The sequence below is a fragment of the Colias philodice genome, chromosome 7 (assembly GCF_061535455.1).
Source record: "Colias philodice isolate Cphi_HAF_F1 chromosome 7, ilColPhil1 Martin Lab GWU primary, whole genome shotgun sequence".
NCBI classification, from domain to species: domain Eukaryota; kingdom Metazoa; phylum Arthropoda; class Insecta; order Lepidoptera; family Pieridae; genus Colias; species Colias philodice.
In genome coordinates, this window is record NC_143092.1 from 9,572,863 (window position 1) to 9,591,487 (window position 18,625).

Consider the following 18,625-nt stretch of genomic DNA (forward strand, 5'->3'; position numbering starts at 1 on the left):
AATTAGGTTATTAATTTAGGTATCAAAAATATGAAATTGTTATTTTGAGAAATAAAACAAGATTTAGTAACTAATATTAAACTGTATATTGCTCAAAATCTGGAATACTTTCTAAAAGCATCAAATATTTGAAACGCTTCTCATATTTATCATCCCTTAGATATTTAACAAATTGTATACAATTTTAATATTTTTATTGCTTCAAGTACAGGCTTTTTCTTATTATTTATTTATAAAAAAACATTTTTAAATGCATAAAACAATCATAAGACGTAATATTTTCCTCTAAAACAAAGATAAATAAATGCATTAAATCATATTGCTTGATATTCCAAAAATCAAATGTGATATAAAAACCACAAAACATCAATACCCGTAAAAAATATAAAACAACATAACTAAAATGAAAACATGTAAAGTATATATATAATATATTTCATATATTAATAATATAAAAACAATATTTACATAGAGTTGCGTTTCAAAATAAATTATTACATTAAATAGATATTTTTGTACATTGCTTAGATAATTCGTAATTTGTATATAATTACTGTAAGTTTTCCTATTTATTTAGGTATTTCTTAAGCGCAAATCCTATAACAACTGCCCCCGCCAGCGCCAGGACTGCCCATTTCAATTTGGAACTGAAAATAAAAAATACTTATAAATATATTAAATATCAATAACTAGCTGAATCAGGCAACCTGTTCGCCCTCAATTTTTTTGAATTATATCATTTATGGAAACATTTTGCAGTCATTGTCCATTCCTATTGCTCAAAACTTAATGTTTTGAGCAATAGGAATAACACAAAAATAACCTCTGCCCCTGTATCATGTCTTGAAGCAGTATTATTTCCAATGTGGAAATATGACAGCGCAATACAGGTCGTCTAGCGACACTTTCTCACACTGGAAGTATTAACTGCTTTATGACATCATGATAACCCCCCTGTATCAATTTTTTGAAATTAGCGTATTACTGTACAAACAAACGGCCAAATGTACTGCAGGAGATTTCATTGCAATCAGACATCTACAAGAAATTATAGTAATTTTTATTGTATATTTAGATGTCACAAAATATAAATATATACATTTTTGAAAAAGGCAAATGGAATAAACAATATTAAATACAAATTTAAATCTATTCTATTCACGCTATTTCATTGCGAATTCAAATAAAAAAAATCAACATTTTAGATTGTCTACTAAAACAATATATTATACGAAAATATACGAATTGTAATAATTAATGATTATATAACCAAGATTACATCCAAAAAGTACATTTCCACAATGTCGTCACGATAATAAAAAATGTTGTATTGTGATGCCATTCCACAATAAATGATACGTATAAAAAAAATAGTAGATAAGATAGCTTTCGTACGTATACATATTATCTGGTTTAAGTCTAGACATATTATAAACCCGATAAAAAGAAGTTTATCTTAACTATCACGTGAAAATACGAAGAACTGTTAAAAAATATGAATGATAATTCTAGACGGGGACTAAGAGACTCTAATGATGCCTAACTGTCGACCAGCACTTAACCAAAGAATGCCAGTGCAATGAATATGAAGACATTTAACCATATATCAAAGCATACAAGGAACTGCCTCAAAATTTAATGCAAAAATAAATAAGTCTTTGCTGAACCGGTTTCATAATTATTTTTATAATATTCCTTGAAGTACGAGGATGGTTCTTACGGAGAGGAAACGTAAACATGTACCACGGGCGAAGCCGGGACGGACTCCTAGTTAAAAATATCACAATTTCTTACAAGTAAAATTTTCATTCCATTTTATTTCTTTTCTAAAAAAGTAAAAAGATACGATATACTTTTTATTGTATCTACAAAATATTTACGCTATTTAATAAAAACTAACCCAGGCGGAGGCGGTGGTGGTCGCGGGCGCCGTAACCTACACGTACCAAAAATATTACTACTAAGCTACTAATCTACTAAAAAAATTGAATTAATAACCTTCCACAAGGTGGACCAGGTGGACGTCTTTGAAAAAGAAAAAAAAAAAGATTAAACATTCATTCTTGTGAGTCAAATAGAAAAGTTTGCTTTTCTTGCAAAAATTATGATAAAAAATTGTTTTTTATTATTTTACTAAAAACTAGGCAATATACAGTATGAACTTATTTAAAAAAATATAACTGAGGCATTATTTTAATATTTTGGGTCATTTAAAAAACATACAAAATAGAATATGTTAAATGTTCAATGTGCATTTAAATATTACCTACATGATTTTAAATATTTTTTGTGTAACATAAACGAAAAATAATAACCTTTCCCGTGGTACAACGATTGACTGTACCCTTCTCTCGGCCCTTGGGGTGGAGGGCGCTGATGTATCACATTTCCTTTCGGGCGGTTTACTGTTACATACATTATATTAATAACAGAACAACTACCAAAGACATAAAAAACGCATATGTAAAGAAAAACACCTGGCTGGCGCTCCATCGAAAGTTCTCCAAGTTTTTTCATGTTTATCCATTCTTGGTAAACTTGGACAACTAAATTTAAAAAAAAGAGCTCGTAAAAGTTGTTTGATAAAAAATACAACGTATTCTAAATTAAAATAAAGAACGAACCTTCTGGCCGAACACATGGAACATTGTGAACTTTGGGTTGAACTGCCAAAAACATATTATTTTCATTTATTTATAAATAGTAATTTAATATCGTCATATGTATTAGGTATGTAAAAACTACGATGTAATTGTATCGTTGCCAATTTGTCAGTCAGGCAGTCAATTTGGTTCAACGAATGATATGATGAAGCTTGCTCTGTGTTTATTTTGGCTATTGATTAGTCGAAAACTAATGTTGACTGATTTGTAATATTCTTTACTTAAAAAATATGCTACACATAATAAACATCTGTGAATACTGTAGATACGAATCCAAGTTCTATTTATTAAATACATCACAAAATATACATAATTATATTGCATGATTATTTTACAGTACAAAGGTGTAAAATATAATAAAGAAAGTAACCTCTTCGTGTTCTTCAGTTTGGGACTGAAAAATAACGTTTAAATTTAACATATGAATACACAATATACATAAATTGGTTTTGGCTACTTGATTATTTCCAGGTACAGCTACCATAAGGTCATCTACAATTACAATTAATTCGATCTAGTTTCACGATGTCAATACGATAAATAAACCGATATTTTGTGGTATCGATGGGGTGAAAACGAACTTTAAGACAAAATCTTTATAAAACTATTAAATTGTTTGGTCTATTATTTAGTCACATTTTTTATACATTACATTTTAATAAATATTATTTTTTAAGAGAGTGGAGGAATACACCTTTCTACCACATAATTTTCTAAATTTTTAAAAAAACATTGACTTATTTTGAATTTTGTTGATAAATATTTCCTTTGGCTTTCTTTGATGTGGAATGTCAAGCTATCATTTTTTCAGAAGACAAAATGAAATAGGTTTAATATGTATTTGAAAAAAAAGGCGCGAAATTGATAATAAAAAAAACAAATATAAAAATGTACACTTTCAAACGCAAAATGTAGACTCAGTTATAACTTCAATCTCAAGCCTAAAAGTGCATAAAGTTATAAAATATATTAATAGTGAAAATAGTGAAGTCCCATAACATATTTTGAAGAATCCCCATCTATGTCTATGGTATTGTAATATCTCACAAATCTTCAGAAATCTTTATAAATATAAAACTCAAACGTGACTGATATAGTGATCTATCAACGCACAGCCCAAACCACTGGACGTATCAGGCTGAAATTTAGGATGCAGGTAGATGTTAGGACGTAGGCATACGCTAAGAAAGGATTTCCCAAAATTCTTGCGGGAACGGGGAAAAACGGGGATGCACGTACAAAGTCGTGGGCGGAAGCTAGTTCACAATAAAAGAGATACTTACCACTGCTCAAGGAAAGATGTTTTTTCTTCTGGTGCCAATATTCCTATTTTGAACTTTTTCATTATTTCCCTGAAAGAGTTAACCGTAACATTAAAAAAAACATAAATCCTCTATATTGTTTGTACTAAAATAATTTCATATTATAGCAGTTTCAATAACTTATATCTTGTAGAATGTAGATTATTTTTATATTATGAAAAGACACTTTAGCTTAATATTTATTGGGGATATTTTTACACATTTATCGTGAGGCAATTAGCAAGCTAATATGAATTAACATACAATAAAATGGCCTTCAATATTGAACATTTAATAGTGATTTTATATGGCAACCTATTTATTAATATATATTTTTTATGTGTGAACTCTAACTCTTAACTGTTTAAGTAAACAAAATATTTACTATTCGCTTATGAATAGAACAAACAAAAATGTTGTCAAGTGTCGCACCAGTAAGGCAAAAGAAGTTTGAATCCTGTCTTATGATAGACTAGCTTTCCGCCCGCGGCTTCACCCGCGTTTTCAAAGAAAAACCCGCATAGTTCCCGTTCTCGTGGGATTTCCGGGATAAATCCAAGTTACCCTCCATATATTGTGTGCTTAATTTCATTATAATCGGTTCAGTAGTATTTGCGTGAAAGAGTAACAAACACACACATGTACACATCCTCACAAACTTTCGCATTTATAATAATATTATTAGTAGGATTTTTTCTATTCTTAAATAATAATTTATTATTATAAAGCGTTTGAATGCTCTAAAACTAAAATATCAACCAACCTAGCATCTTCACTATGACCAAAATCTTCAAATGCTTGTGTGCCGTCTTCTCCTGCATAGTCTAATAAGGTATTTTCACCACCAGGATGCTTAAATAAATACAAAATATTAGTATTTATTGTATCAGTAGCAATAATTATTAATAATATCTTAGAAATTAATAACTATTGTTGAGAATAAATCTGTTTTATATTATAAATAGCTGGCCCCAGCAGATGTTGTTCTGCCCCATTGCCGCTTATTTGTATTTTCCCCCATAAGAACCTTCCTTGCACCTTAAGTCATTCTCAAGTGTTCTCTTTGCAACATTTGGCGATTCTTTTTTTATTATGTAACAATTAGTCTGTTGGGCACGCCCTGTTATTGACGTCCTATCCAATATTTGTTTTTTAATTGTTTACCAAACTGACTTCAGTATAAATTAACTTAAGTTTAGCCCAATTGGGTATAATCATATTTATCATAAAGTGAAGTCCCATGTCCCCTAGTGGGGTAAGGGGCAGATGCATTATACATCTGTTTCACTGATCGATTTCTTTTAGGGACAAGTAGGTGATCAGCCTTCTGTGTCCTACCAGACCAAGACATTTTTTTTTCTTCGTCTCCACCGGGAATCGAACCCAGGACCCCTTGGTGTTACGCTCACGCGTCAACCACTGTACCGAGGAAGCGGTCATTTATCATAACCTCAATTAATTATTTCATAGATCATGATAGATTATACTCCAGTCAGTCTAGACATTCAATTCACAATAATTCCAAAAGTTATCAAACTTCGGTCAAGTGAATGGTACATTGGGACGACAATAAATCCCATTTTGCAACCTTGTCCGCAGTCCGGAACTGCAATTAAATTATTTTTTGCTGTATGGTCCTGAAAAAAATTCCAAAAGTTCTGCAAACTTGGGGAAGTTTTCGATATAATATTTCATATCACGTATTAAATTTGCAACCAATCTCAGTGTACGGAACATCTTTTAATATTGAATATTATAATGTTTTTTTTTATTAAACTGAATGAGGTTGCAAATTTGTAAATGCACCAGAATAGATGTTTTCGAAGTTTGCAACCAAGTTCCAAAACTTTTGTAATTATTCCGAGACCACCTTACTCGAAAAAATGACCACGAATTAAAAATAATTATAAATAAACATGTTCCGGTCAACGAAAAAGGTTGCAAATTTATACAACCGTTCGGTATATATTTCCGATATCTGTGTTAAGTTTGCAGAACTTTTGGAATTTTTTTCACGACCATACCGCAAAAAATAATTTAATTGCAATTTTAACAATGTTCCGTAAACTTAGATTGATTGCAAATTTAATACGTGATATGAAATATTATATCGAAAACTTCCCCAAGTTTGCAGAACTTTTGGAATTTTTTTCACGACCATACAGCAAAAAAATAATTTAATTGCAATTTTAACAATGTTCCGGACTGCGGACAAGGTTGCAAAATGAGATTTATTGTCGTCCCAATGTACCATTTACTTGACCGAAGTTTGAAAACTTTTGGAATTATTGTTAAATTCTCGATTTTCAATGTCGATTCTGACTGATCTATAAGTAAAGAAGACATTACAACAAACTCATATTTTCTGTAACTACACCTTGGTACCCCATAGCTCCTCCGTAGGAGACAGAATTTATGTTTTTGAAATTGAAAGAAGCAATACAATTCAGCACATTACAATGTGACACCAAAATAAACATTGTTGCATCATCCATACATAGTATAAAGTGAATTTGCTTTTCACAGTCTGTCTGTAATCTGTATGCTTGTGTATATATGCTTAGGTCTTAGAACTATCCTATGGATTTAATACATCAATTTTTTAATAGTTTATCAAGAGGTTTATGTGTAAAATATATGGATATATGCATAATACGGTGTATTAGACCGTTTATTTAGTATCTACATTGCAACCATCCGAAGCCAGGCTAGTGTATTATAATAATAATTAATAAGAATTTATTTCACAATTACAACAACAGTAGACCAAGGCCTCAAGACCTATAGAAAACTAAGTAAAAAAGTTATAAGATTAAAAAATATATATTTTATAAATTATAATTAACAAAAAACATATTATAAAAATACTCTCTCACCTCTTCCAAGTATGCCGTAACGTCGTAAACTTCATCGTGTATTACGATCCAAACACTGTCTTGTTTACGATGCTTTCTAACTTCTTTGAAAGTAATTATTCTGTCCATGTTTGTATTATTTAAATCACTAACCATTTTCTAAAACTTAAAAAAGGTTATTTTATAATTTACCACATAAAATACGTACTTAGAAATTATTATTTATAAATTTTTCCAAGTTGTATTATAACTTAATTAAAATCAGGTGATTGTGATAATCACAGTCGATAACAAATGAATATAAGTTACGAGTAGTGACAGTTCAATTGAATTTTGGACAATCGCGATTTATCGCGCCTCGCGGCCCGCCGGGCATCAGGCATGTGATTTGACATTGACGTATAGTTGCAGGGCTGTCAATAATCTGATACGAATCAGGATATGTATTTCAATTAATATTGTAACAATAATTATTACAAACCACAATAATTACAACAATATTATTTATTATGCGTCTTTCAAACTGACAATAATCTGCGCGAATGGCTCAATGCTCATAATATATGATATTACCTAATAAAAAAAAAATATTAAATAATAATAATATGTAGGGTAAACCACCCTATTATTGGCACTCTACCAATTTATTGGCATGCTCCAGTTTTTTAAGAAAATTAAGATTTTTTTGTAGCCAGTATAAATTTTGTAGTAGAAATTAATAAGTAGCGTATCATTCTTTACTCAACTAGCAAACAATGTTCTTTATTTCTTAAAATATTGCGGCGTATCAACCATCTGTTTGACAAGCCGGGACTTATGTGGCAAAATTAATATTCAAAATATTCGTTTTTTACTAAGGTAAGAGCTATCATGAACTCAAAAGAAATTGCAATTCCGTTGTGTTTTTCGTATGCATATTCATTTTGTCATATTATTGAATGTATGAACTGCCTTTTTTAAACATTATTTTAAAATTTAACCGCCAACTTTTAGTTATTTGTGGTATGCCAACAATTGGGCTGTTAAAAATCTGTTTATCCATTTTATTGGCACACAAAAATGTTAATTGAAACTTAAAAATTACTTATGATCTCATTCAACCAGAGCTGTGATTTAATTAAATGTAATATAATCGTAAGCTAAAATTGTTCTATGTTTTATTTAAGTAAGTTTTTTGGTTGTCTAAAACCATATTTAAAAATAAGCGTTCCAACTGAAATGGTATGTTATGTTCCTCTACAAATAAATGTGACATTTCTTTTAACAAAGTCTTTTGTTTTGTTTATTTCAAAATTAATTTCTGTCAATTTAAGAATGGTACAAATTAACTTTAAAATGTCATAGTACACACTTTGAAAGCCCTACTTAACATCTAGTAAATAAATAAATAATAATAATAATAAATAAATATTATAGGACATTATTACACAAATCGACCTAGTCCCACAGTAAGCTCAATTAAGGCTTGTGTTGTGGGTACTAGGCGACGATAAATATAATATTATAAATACATATATAGATAATAACACCCAGACCCAAGAACAAATAATTGAGTTCATCACACAAATATTTGCCCTGACCGGGGATCGAACCCGGGACCGTCGGCTCAGTAGGCAGTTACTTTACCACTGCGCCAACCGCGTCGTCAAAATATTTTTTAGTCTTGAATAGTGACAATAATAGGTAACAATCACTGCCAATAAAAGGTTTGACTATGCCAGCAACTGGTATTTTAGGTTTTTCTTTTAAATGTTCACTATATTAAATAAAGCGATTTAATTTAAAATTGAAAAGTACATTATAATATTCTCCATAGATTAGAAATTAGAATATCAGTATAAATGTTTTTTTCTTAATTAAAACATAATTGTTCATGCAAATTTCACCGGTTTTGTTAAGTAGCTGCTTAAAGTGCCAATAATTGGGTGGTTTACCCTATATGCTACTCTTTGTCTAATATTTGAATGGCTCGCTCGCCTGAGGTGATTCATTCCCGCGCCGCGGCCGATCGTTATTTTTATTACCGAATTTGTAACTATATTACTTGCTCTGTGGTAAACCTTTGATGAAATTGTACATTTTAATATTATTACCTTATTACACTCTTCACTAATTAACAAGATTCAGCGGTATTTCATAAAATTATACATACCTAGGTAGTTCACCTGAATTTCAATTCAACAACTTGGCACACCTGAATACTTAATGTTTTTAAGTATTATGGTGTTGATAAAAAAAAATCATCATCTATCAATATCTCTGCTACCTATCTGTATATCCTATATTTATCTAGATACCTAATCTGAGTCTTTAATAATTGTATGCCTACTATCTATTTATTATCTTGCACTCTTTTACATTGCGCAATCTTCACGTCAGCTAAATGTATTTTATGTGCACAGTCGACTCTCGTTAATTCGAAACTCGAGGGACTCTCAAAATCTTAGAGTATCTAGACACACGGCAGAGTGTCAAGCGAAGTTCAAGCGAAGAGAACTGGCGAAGAGCAGCCGTGTGTAATTTTACACGAACCATTTGGATATATTATAGTAGTTATTAAGTTTTAAGTGTTAGTCAATTACTTATGTACTTATTATTTATTAATTAATGATAGGTCATCTAAAAAAATGACAAAAGTTTAGAGGTACATGCGTGTAAGTACCTACATTCGGGTACATGTGTTACAATGTAAATTAATTAATTTTTCAAAAGAACTCGATTAAACTGGTTTGCTTCAAAGCACATATTTTCTGGTGCTCAGACTGCTTAATAATTTTTACCTGCATAAATAATTATTATCTTTCCGCCTCTTTCTCTCTTCAACTTTGAATTGTCCAGTGTTGGATGGCCTATGAGCTCGAAATTCGAATTCGCGTCGCTTGTTTTGTTATGTAGCAATGATATTTTCATTCGAATTACCAAGTGCATAAAAATGTATTGATTTAGTTCGAATTTTATAGAGATTTTGCAGGGCCATTTACGAAAATCGCCATGCCATACTTTTCGGACAATTTCAAATGGTCGCCATACCATACCGCCAAAAATCTGCAAAATTTTTTTTTTCGCCAATACAATGGTTGAATTGTTTTTTTTTTAATCAATCAAATTGCGGTCTGTAGCCTGTAAGTCACATCGGAAAAGTATGGCATAACACTACCGCCTACATCTTTTTTATGGGCTATCGGTAAATTCTAAAATTTTTGTGTTACAAATCGTTTGACGCGCTCCCGCGCTCATCTATTCCACAACGTTCACGAACAGCATGGACTGCGAGTAGCCACGTCCCGCGCGCCCTCCCTTCCCCCTCACTCGCAGTGTGCCTGCCTAAAAACGTCTGGACAGGAGTGTTTAGTGTTTAGTGTTTAGCGTAGTGTGTAGCGTCGCGAATTTCACCATTGACCTGCACTCCCACTAATCACCTGCACTCGCAGTTGAATTGGACACTACTCGCACTACACACCTGCACTCGCACTAATCACCTGCACTCGCACTAATCACCTGCACTCGCTCTAATCAACGTGTGAACCAGCCATAATGGCTGGTTCACACTTTGATTAGTGCGAGTGCAGGTGATGAGTAGTACTACGTGTGGACAGCGACTGTTTAGTGCGAGTGTTTAGTAGGCTGTGTAGTAAAGTGAATAGAAGCGTGTTCTATTTTTTTGCGAGTGGACTGCGAGTAGCCACGTCCCGCGCGCCCTCCCTTCCCCCTCACTCGCAGTGTGCCTGCCTAAACACGTCTGGACAGGAGTGTTTAGTGTTTAGCGTAGTGTGTAGCGTCGCGAATTTCACCATTGTCCTGCACTCACACTAATCACCTGCACTCGCACTAATCAAAGTGTGAACCAGCCATTACATTTAAAATTATTTAGGTATCAAAAATATGAAATTGTTATCTTGAGAAATAAAACAAGATTTAGTAACTAATATTAAACTGTATATTGCTCAAAATCTGGAATACTTTCTAAAAGCATCACATATTTGAAACGCTTCTGATATATTTTATCATCCTAGATGTTTAACAAATTGTATACAATTTTAATATTTTTATTGCTTCAAGTACAGGCTTTTTCTTAATATTTATTTATAAAAAAACATTTTCAAATGCATAAAACAATCATAAGACGTAATATTTTCCTCTAAAACAAAGATAAATAATTAATGCATTAAATCACATTGCTTGATATTTAAAAAATCAAATGTGATATAAAAACCACATGATATCAATACCCGTAAAAAATATAAAACATCAAAACTTAAATAAAAACAAGTATGTAAAGAATATAATAATATATTACATATATTATTATATTTTCTATAATGATATAAAAACAATATTTACATAGTTACATGTCGCGTTTCAAAATAAATAATTACATTAAATAGATATTTTTGTACATTGCTCAGTAAATTCGTCGTTTGTATTTAATTACTGTAAGTTTTCCTATTTATTTAGGTATTTCTTAAGTGCAAATCCTATTACAACTGCCCCCGCCAGCGCCAGGACTGCCCATTTCAATTTGGAACTGAAAATAAAATTAAAATTATTCTTTAACCTGCCCCTATATCAAGGTGTCTTTTTTTTAAACAGAAAATTTTCAGCTTATTTCAAGCTTCACGATGATTTCGATTTGTATGAGGAAATTACATGTACATTCGGTTAGATGAAGACGATTTTGCAATAATGCACGTTAAAAAATTATAGTAGTTTTTATTCTATTAAATTCAATTAACTACATGCAATTTTTTAAACCATATGCTATAAAATATTTGAAAAAATCTGTAAGTAAATACCCACATTTATCATTGTAACAAAGGCAATAGTATAAACTACAAAAATTACATATTTAAATCTATTCTATTCGCGCTATTTCATTGCGAATTTTATCTACAACTAAATATAAATAATCAACAGTTTAGATCGCCTGCTTCACCGATAATATATTATACGAATTATAATAATTAATGATTATATAAACAAGATTACATCCAAAAGGTACATTTCCACAATATCGTCACGATATTTGAAACAGTGGTCGTGTTGTGATGCCATTACGTATAAAAAAATAGTAGATAAGATAGCTTTCGTACGTATAAATATTATCTGGCTAAAAACAAGTTTATCTTAACTATCACGTGTCCGAAAATACGGAGAACTGTTAAAAAATATGAACGATAATTCTAGACTGGGACTAAGAGACTGTAATGATGCCCAACTTTTTATCAGTACTTTACAAAAATCCAATGTTAAACTGTATACATATAATATATTATGTATAATATGTATAATGCACGCCATTAGCTACTTCATGCCATGCATTACCTACATACGCCAGTGTAGGTAATGCACGCGGCACGCCACAGATTAGGATGCACGCCAGTGAAGACATTTAACCATATATGTATCTCTGTGTTTATTTTGGCTATTGATTAGTCGAAAACTAATTATTGTAATATTTTTTACTTAAAACACACCTACACCTAATAAACATCTATTAATACTGTAGTGTATACGAATCATATAAGTTCTGTATATTAAATACATCACAAAATATACACATATTACATGATTTTGTTACAGTACAAAAGTACCTATTAAACTTATTAAAATATAATTAAGAAAGTAACCTCTTCGTGTTCTTCAGTTTGGGACTGAAAAATAACGTTTAAATTTAACATAATATTATGAATACACAATATACACAAATTGGTTTTAGCTACTTGATTATTTTCAGGTACAGCTACTATAAGGTATACGTATATCAAAAGTACAATTCGTTCGATCTAGTTTCACGATGTCAATACGATAAATAAACCGAAATTTTGTCGTAACGATGGAGTGAAAACGAACTTTAAGATAAAATCTTGATAAAATCATATTAAATTGTTTGGTCTATTATTTAGTCACAATTTTTTTATACATTACATTTTAATAAATATTATTTTTTAAGTGTGTGGAGACTGGAGGTACTTATACACCTTTCTACCACATATTTTTTGTAAATTTATTAAAAAACATTGACTTATTACTGAATTTTGTTTTAAAATATTTTGGCAAATCGTTTGGCGAGAAAAAAAAATTGCAGATTTTCGGCGGTATGGCGACCATTTGGAATCGTCCGAAAAGTATGGCATGGCGATTTTCGTAAATGGCTGCACGACGATGATTACCTGTGCAAAAGTTAGCCTGGTACAAATGGTTGAATTGTTTTATTTTAAATCAACGCATTCACGTCGGTATGGCGGACGGATGTAAGTCACGCCGGAAAAGTATGGCATGACACTACCGCCTACATCTTTTGAAGCGCTATCGGTAAATTCAAAATTTTTTGTGTTACAAATCGTTGGACTTTCGCTATTTTTCCGACGAGTTTGACTAACGCCCACGCGACTAGTGCGCCGTGCCGGTACCAGCGTTCTGACCATCATTTTTCTTTTTGTCATTGCGTACTAAGACCCCTCTAGAACCGCTTTCCTGTTACAAATGGCCCGAAATTTTGTGTCAGTATCTCCCGGCCTATGTGGAATGTCAATCTATAATTTTTTCAGAAGACAAAATCAAATCAATGAATAATTAAGGAAAAAATTAAAAAAGAAACTTCTTAAAGCATAAAAACGTGCATTTTCAAACGCAAAGTGAAGACTCAGTTACTGCAACCTTAAGCCTAAAAGTGCATAAAGTTATAAAATATAGTAATTGAGAAAAATAGTGGAGTCCCATAAAATATTTTGAAGGCTGGTATTGTATTATCTTCAGAAATTCACAATAAAAGAGATACTTACCACTGCTCAAGGAAAGATGTTTTTTCTTCTGGTGCCAATATTCCTATTTTGTACTTTTTCATTAATTCCCTGAAAGAATTAACCAAAATATTAAAAAACAAACATACATACTTTATATTGTTGGTACCTACTCAAATAATTTATTATTATAGCAGTTTCAATAACTTATATCTTGTAGAATGTATATTATTTTTATATTATGAAAGGACACTTTAGCTTAAGACGATACACAAAAAAAAATCTACTGCTTGGCGGGCGGAGTCTAATAGCTCGCTATCGCGAACGCGGGTGTGCGCGAAGTCATTCTTGCAAACTCGCCGCGCTGCCGCTGGCCGACTCGGGACAAACATGTATGGAGTCGTCATACAGTTATAATATTCTTATACATATATTTAATTGTTGATTTATTGGTTTTATTTTCTTGCTTATAAACAAATAATCTTCTTTTTAACAACTACTTAGACATTATTAATAATTATTATTATTTCGTAATGTTAACTTTATTACAAAATAATACAGGTTATAAATAATCTTTAAAATAACAAAAAATATTGTTACTCTGAAAAAATGAAATGGTACTGAAATGGATTTAGATAGAATTTGATGCTGACGTAGATATTACATCATGCCCAGAAATGAAAGGTAATATTTCTGAAAGAAGTTATAAACCCTAATTCTTCTCAGTCAAAGTCAAGAGTGGAAGATATCACTAATACAGTAAAACTGATGCGAAACTTTGGATGTTAATTTGTATATTTTTTTGTTAGTTGTTACTTAATCACGTCAAGACTACATTACCAATTTTGATAAAATATAGCTAATTGCCTGGATTTACACATAGGATACTTTTTATCCGAACTGAACACTTCTGTGGGATAAGACAGGATTCACGATATAATCTAATTCCACGCGGGCAAAGCCGCGGTCGGAATGATATTTTTTTAAATAAAAAAATTGTTTAAAAAAAACACAAAATATATTGACGCATGTATTTATTTTTTGCACTCTATTATAATTGTAATTATTCATTACTAATAATCAAAATAAAATAGCCAGAACAAAGTTAGGCCCTGGTAGGGTAGGTAGGCAGGTACAGCAATGTGAGACGAACACTGGCTTATTTATACCAATAATAATGTATTATAAACATTAAATTAAGTTTACTTTCTAACAACAAAAATACATAATATTAGCTAATGTGAAAGCGAATCAACCAATCATCCCACAAAAATGAAATGTGCACACAAATATTCATCCAAATCGGTTCATGTCATTAGGAGGAGTGACTGCAGCGCCATCTTCCGGGCCCAATTGTGTTTCCAGATCACCCAGGAACTCAATTTAATATACTTACACAAAATTTTTCGAAATGAAAACTCACATTACTATGTAAATATGAATATAAACCTGTTTTATTACTAAGCAATTTCCCGCACAGGTGTAGTAAGTATAAATGAAATAAATATCAACATCAAATTCTTTATACAACATACTTATCTACCACCTTCTAAGAAATGTAATTCTTGAAATTATTTCGTATTTTTTTTAAATATAATACTACTCCAATGAGCTCCTGTTCCATATTATGTCCGCCATAACTCCACTAAGTTCACCATGATTTTTTATTTCTTTGCACTTTGTTGCTTTTTGCTAAAAATGGAATCATGTGATAAAACCAGTAGAGCTTTGATAACATACATTTTTGACTGAATAAAGGTACTTACGAAGGAGTGGGTTCACATTGTGAACAATCAGTGGGTTTATTTTCCTTCTGGATTCCGGATTTCTGAACAGATTATTTATGCTATAAATGAAAAAATCTTACACATTCGTTATGTACTTAAAACAGGGGTACATATCAAACATCGTCTATAATAGAATTATCATCAAATTTAAAATAAAACCAACTTACTTCATTAATTTGTTCCAATTGTAAGCATTCTTTTTCCTCCAACCTTTATGTTTCTTCTTCTTATTTTCTTTATTGTCCCCATTTGTCTCATTTTGTCTTATCGTGTTGTCACCCTTTTTTACGATTGCGCGAGCGACACAAGTTCCCCGTGTGACGGCCGTAGCGGGAATGACTCGTGCAGCGATCGGGGTAGGAAGGTACAGGGCGGCTCTCGATATATTGGCTGGTCGCGCGCTAATTTCAAGTATTTCTTGTTTATTTCAAAACCATCGCATATTTCAAAATTCTAACACGGTAGACGTATAGGTTGTATATTTTATAGTTAATATCCAAAAAGTCGTAACTTTACGTTTGTTATTTTGAAGATGCCAGAGATTAAAAAAAAATAACAATGATAACTTTGTATTTTTTTTCTATCGAGAAAATATCATGGAATCATGTTTCTAAAACGGTAGACGTATTGTGTTACTATTGAACTTTCTTGTCAAGAATTTTCATCACGACAACTTTAATAATATAAAAATTACGAAGGTTTGAAAAGGGCCGTAAATGTTAGAAAAATTAATTCATCACCTTAATATTTACTGGGGATATTTTTACACATTTATCGTGAGGCAATTAGCAAGCTAATATGAATTAACATTTAACATACAATAAAATGGCCTTCAATATTTAACATTTAACAGTGATTTTATATGGCAACCTATTTGTTAATGCAAGTATATTTTTTATTTGTCAACTCTAACTCTTTAGTGTTAAAGTAAAAAAAATATTAGCTATTTGCTTATGAATAGAACAAACAAATATATAACAAATTTTTACGGGTGGTCGAGTTGTCAAGTGTTGCCCCAGTAAGTTAAAAGAAGTTCGAATACCACCTTATACTACGCCATACTATATATATATATATAAGTATGCCATTACTCTTTAAAAATTTACAATTATAAAGCGTTTGAATGCTCTAAAACTAAAATATCAAATCAACCAACCTAGTTTCTTGACTATGACCAAAATCTTCAAATGGTTGTGAGCCGTCTTCTCCTGCAAATTCTAATAAGTTATTATCAGCACCAGGATGCTTAAAAAAATACATATTATTAGTATTTATTGTATCTGAAGCAATAATTATTAATAATATGTTAGAAATTAATAACTATTGTTGAGAGTAAATCTGTGTCTATTATAAATAGCTGCCCGCAGCAGATATTGTTCTGCCCCATTTCCACGTTTTTTGTATTTTCCCTCCATAAGATACAATAAACATAACCTCAATTAATTATTTCATAGATCATGATAGATTAAGTAAAGAAGACATTACAATAAACTCATATTTTCTGTAACTACACCTTGGTGCCCCATAGCTCCTCCGTAGGAGGCAGAATTTACTGTTTTATGTTTTTGAAATTGAAAGAAGCAATACAATTCAGCACATTACAATGTGACACCAAAATAAACATCATGTTGCATCATCCATACATAGTTTATACTATGAATGGATGATGCAACAATGTTTATTTTGCAACTTCACTTTATAGTGAAGTTTTCACTGTCTGTCTGCATGTCCGTGTGTATGCTTAGGTCTTAGAATTACTATCCTATGGATTTTATACATCGATTTTTTAATAGAGTTTATCAAGATATATACGCATAATACGGTGTAAGACCGTTTGTTTAGTATCTACATTGCAACCATCCGAAGCCAGGCTAGTGTATTATAATAATTAATAAGAATTTATTTCACAATTACAACAATAGTAGGTCTTGGCCTCAAGACCTATAAAAAAACTAAGTAAAAAGTTATAAGATTTAAAAAAATATATATATGTATGTATATATATATGTATGTATATATATATTGATGACGACATTAGACAGGTAGCGGGTACAACCTGGGGCAGAGTGGCCTTAGTGAGACCCGAATGGAAGAGATTGGAGGAGGCCTTTGCCAACTGGCAAACGGACACGCAAAAATGGGTCAAACCGAGCATATATAACTACATACATATGTAAAGTCCGAACAAAGGCTAATAATATAATATAATATATATATATATATATATGTAAAATTTTAAATTATAAATAACAAAAAACATTTTATAAAAAAACCTTCTCACATCTTCCAAGAATGCCGTAACGTCGAATACTTCACCGTGTATTACCATCCAAACACTGTCTTCTTTACGATGCTTTCTAACTTCTTTGAAAGAAATTAATCTGTCCATGTTTGTATTACTTAAATCACTGACCATTTTCTAAAACTTAAAAAGGTTCTTTTAAATATACCACTTTAAATACGTACCTACTTATAAATTATTATTTACAAATTTTTCCAAGTTGTAAACTTGTAACTTAATTAAAATCAGGTAATTGTGTTATAATCACAGCCGCTAACAAAATAATATTAATAAGAGTAGTGGTGACAGTTCAATTAATCAATTTTGGACAATCGGCAATCGCCGCCCGCCGGCCGGGCATCAGGCATGTGATTTGACGTATAGTTGCAGGGCTGTCAATAATCTGACATTTCAAATAACAACAATATTAATTTAATAATATTAGATTATTATAATAATATTAGATGACGTAAATTTTTATAGTGGAAAAAAATAATTTTACACAATATTTAAAAAATATTGTAACTACTGTGATATTTGATGAGTTTCTTGGTTTTTTGCTTTAAATTAAACTAGACATGAACGCGACCATCGCACTAAAGCGACTGAGTGCAGATAAGCCATATGGCTTATATTGAGCGGAACATATTATGTGATGTAGGCGGTGTCGTCTCCATACGTAGTTGTAGTATTATTATCTCAATGCGCGCCGGTCGTTATTTTTATTACCGAATTTAACATATTATTGCAAGAAGAATCTCAAGAGGTGAGGAAGTTTTTTTAGCGTTACACACTCAGTTTTCTCAGTTTATTATCTGAATTACGGCATTGACAAATATATATCTAGATATTTATTGGGTCCATGATTACGGTAAGAAATCAATTTATATAATATGATGAAATTGTACCTACATTTTAATATTATTACGCTCTTCACTAATTAATAAGATTCAGCGGTATTTCATAAAATTTGACATACCTAGGTAGTTCACCTGAAT

General features: G+C 31.1%; 2 protein-coding genes across 2 annotated transcripts; both read right to left on the reverse strand.

Annotated features, from left to right (window-relative positions):
- Nucleotides 1-62: 62 nt before the first annotated feature.
- LOC149487297 (cytochrome b5-like) lies at nucleotides 63-16,554 on the reverse strand. The gene is made up of 6 exons (XM_089697590.1): nucleotides 16,503-16,554; nucleotides 13,602-13,670; nucleotides 6,841-6,984; nucleotides 4,728-4,816; nucleotides 3,947-4,015; nucleotides 63-647 (listed from the first exon to the last, which is right to left on the reverse strand). Exons 3-6 carry the CDS (start codon nucleotides 6,973-6,975, stop codon nucleotides 566-568), a joined length of 375 nt encoding a protein of 124 aa, XP_089553716.1. The 5' UTR covers nucleotides 6,976-6,984; nucleotides 13,602-13,670; nucleotides 16,503-16,554; the 3' UTR covers nucleotides 63-565.
- LOC149487298 (cytochrome b5-like) lies at nucleotides 11,129-17,817 on the reverse strand. The gene is made up of 4 exons (XM_089697591.1): nucleotides 17,628-17,817; nucleotides 16,503-16,591; nucleotides 13,602-13,670; nucleotides 11,129-11,344 (listed from the first exon to the last, which is right to left on the reverse strand). Exons 1-4 carry the CDS (start codon nucleotides 17,760-17,762, stop codon nucleotides 11,263-11,265), a joined length of 375 nt encoding a protein of 124 aa, XP_089553717.1. The 5' UTR covers nucleotides 17,763-17,817; the 3' UTR covers nucleotides 11,129-11,262.
- Between the last annotated feature and the right edge of the window lie 808 nt (nucleotides 17,818-18,625).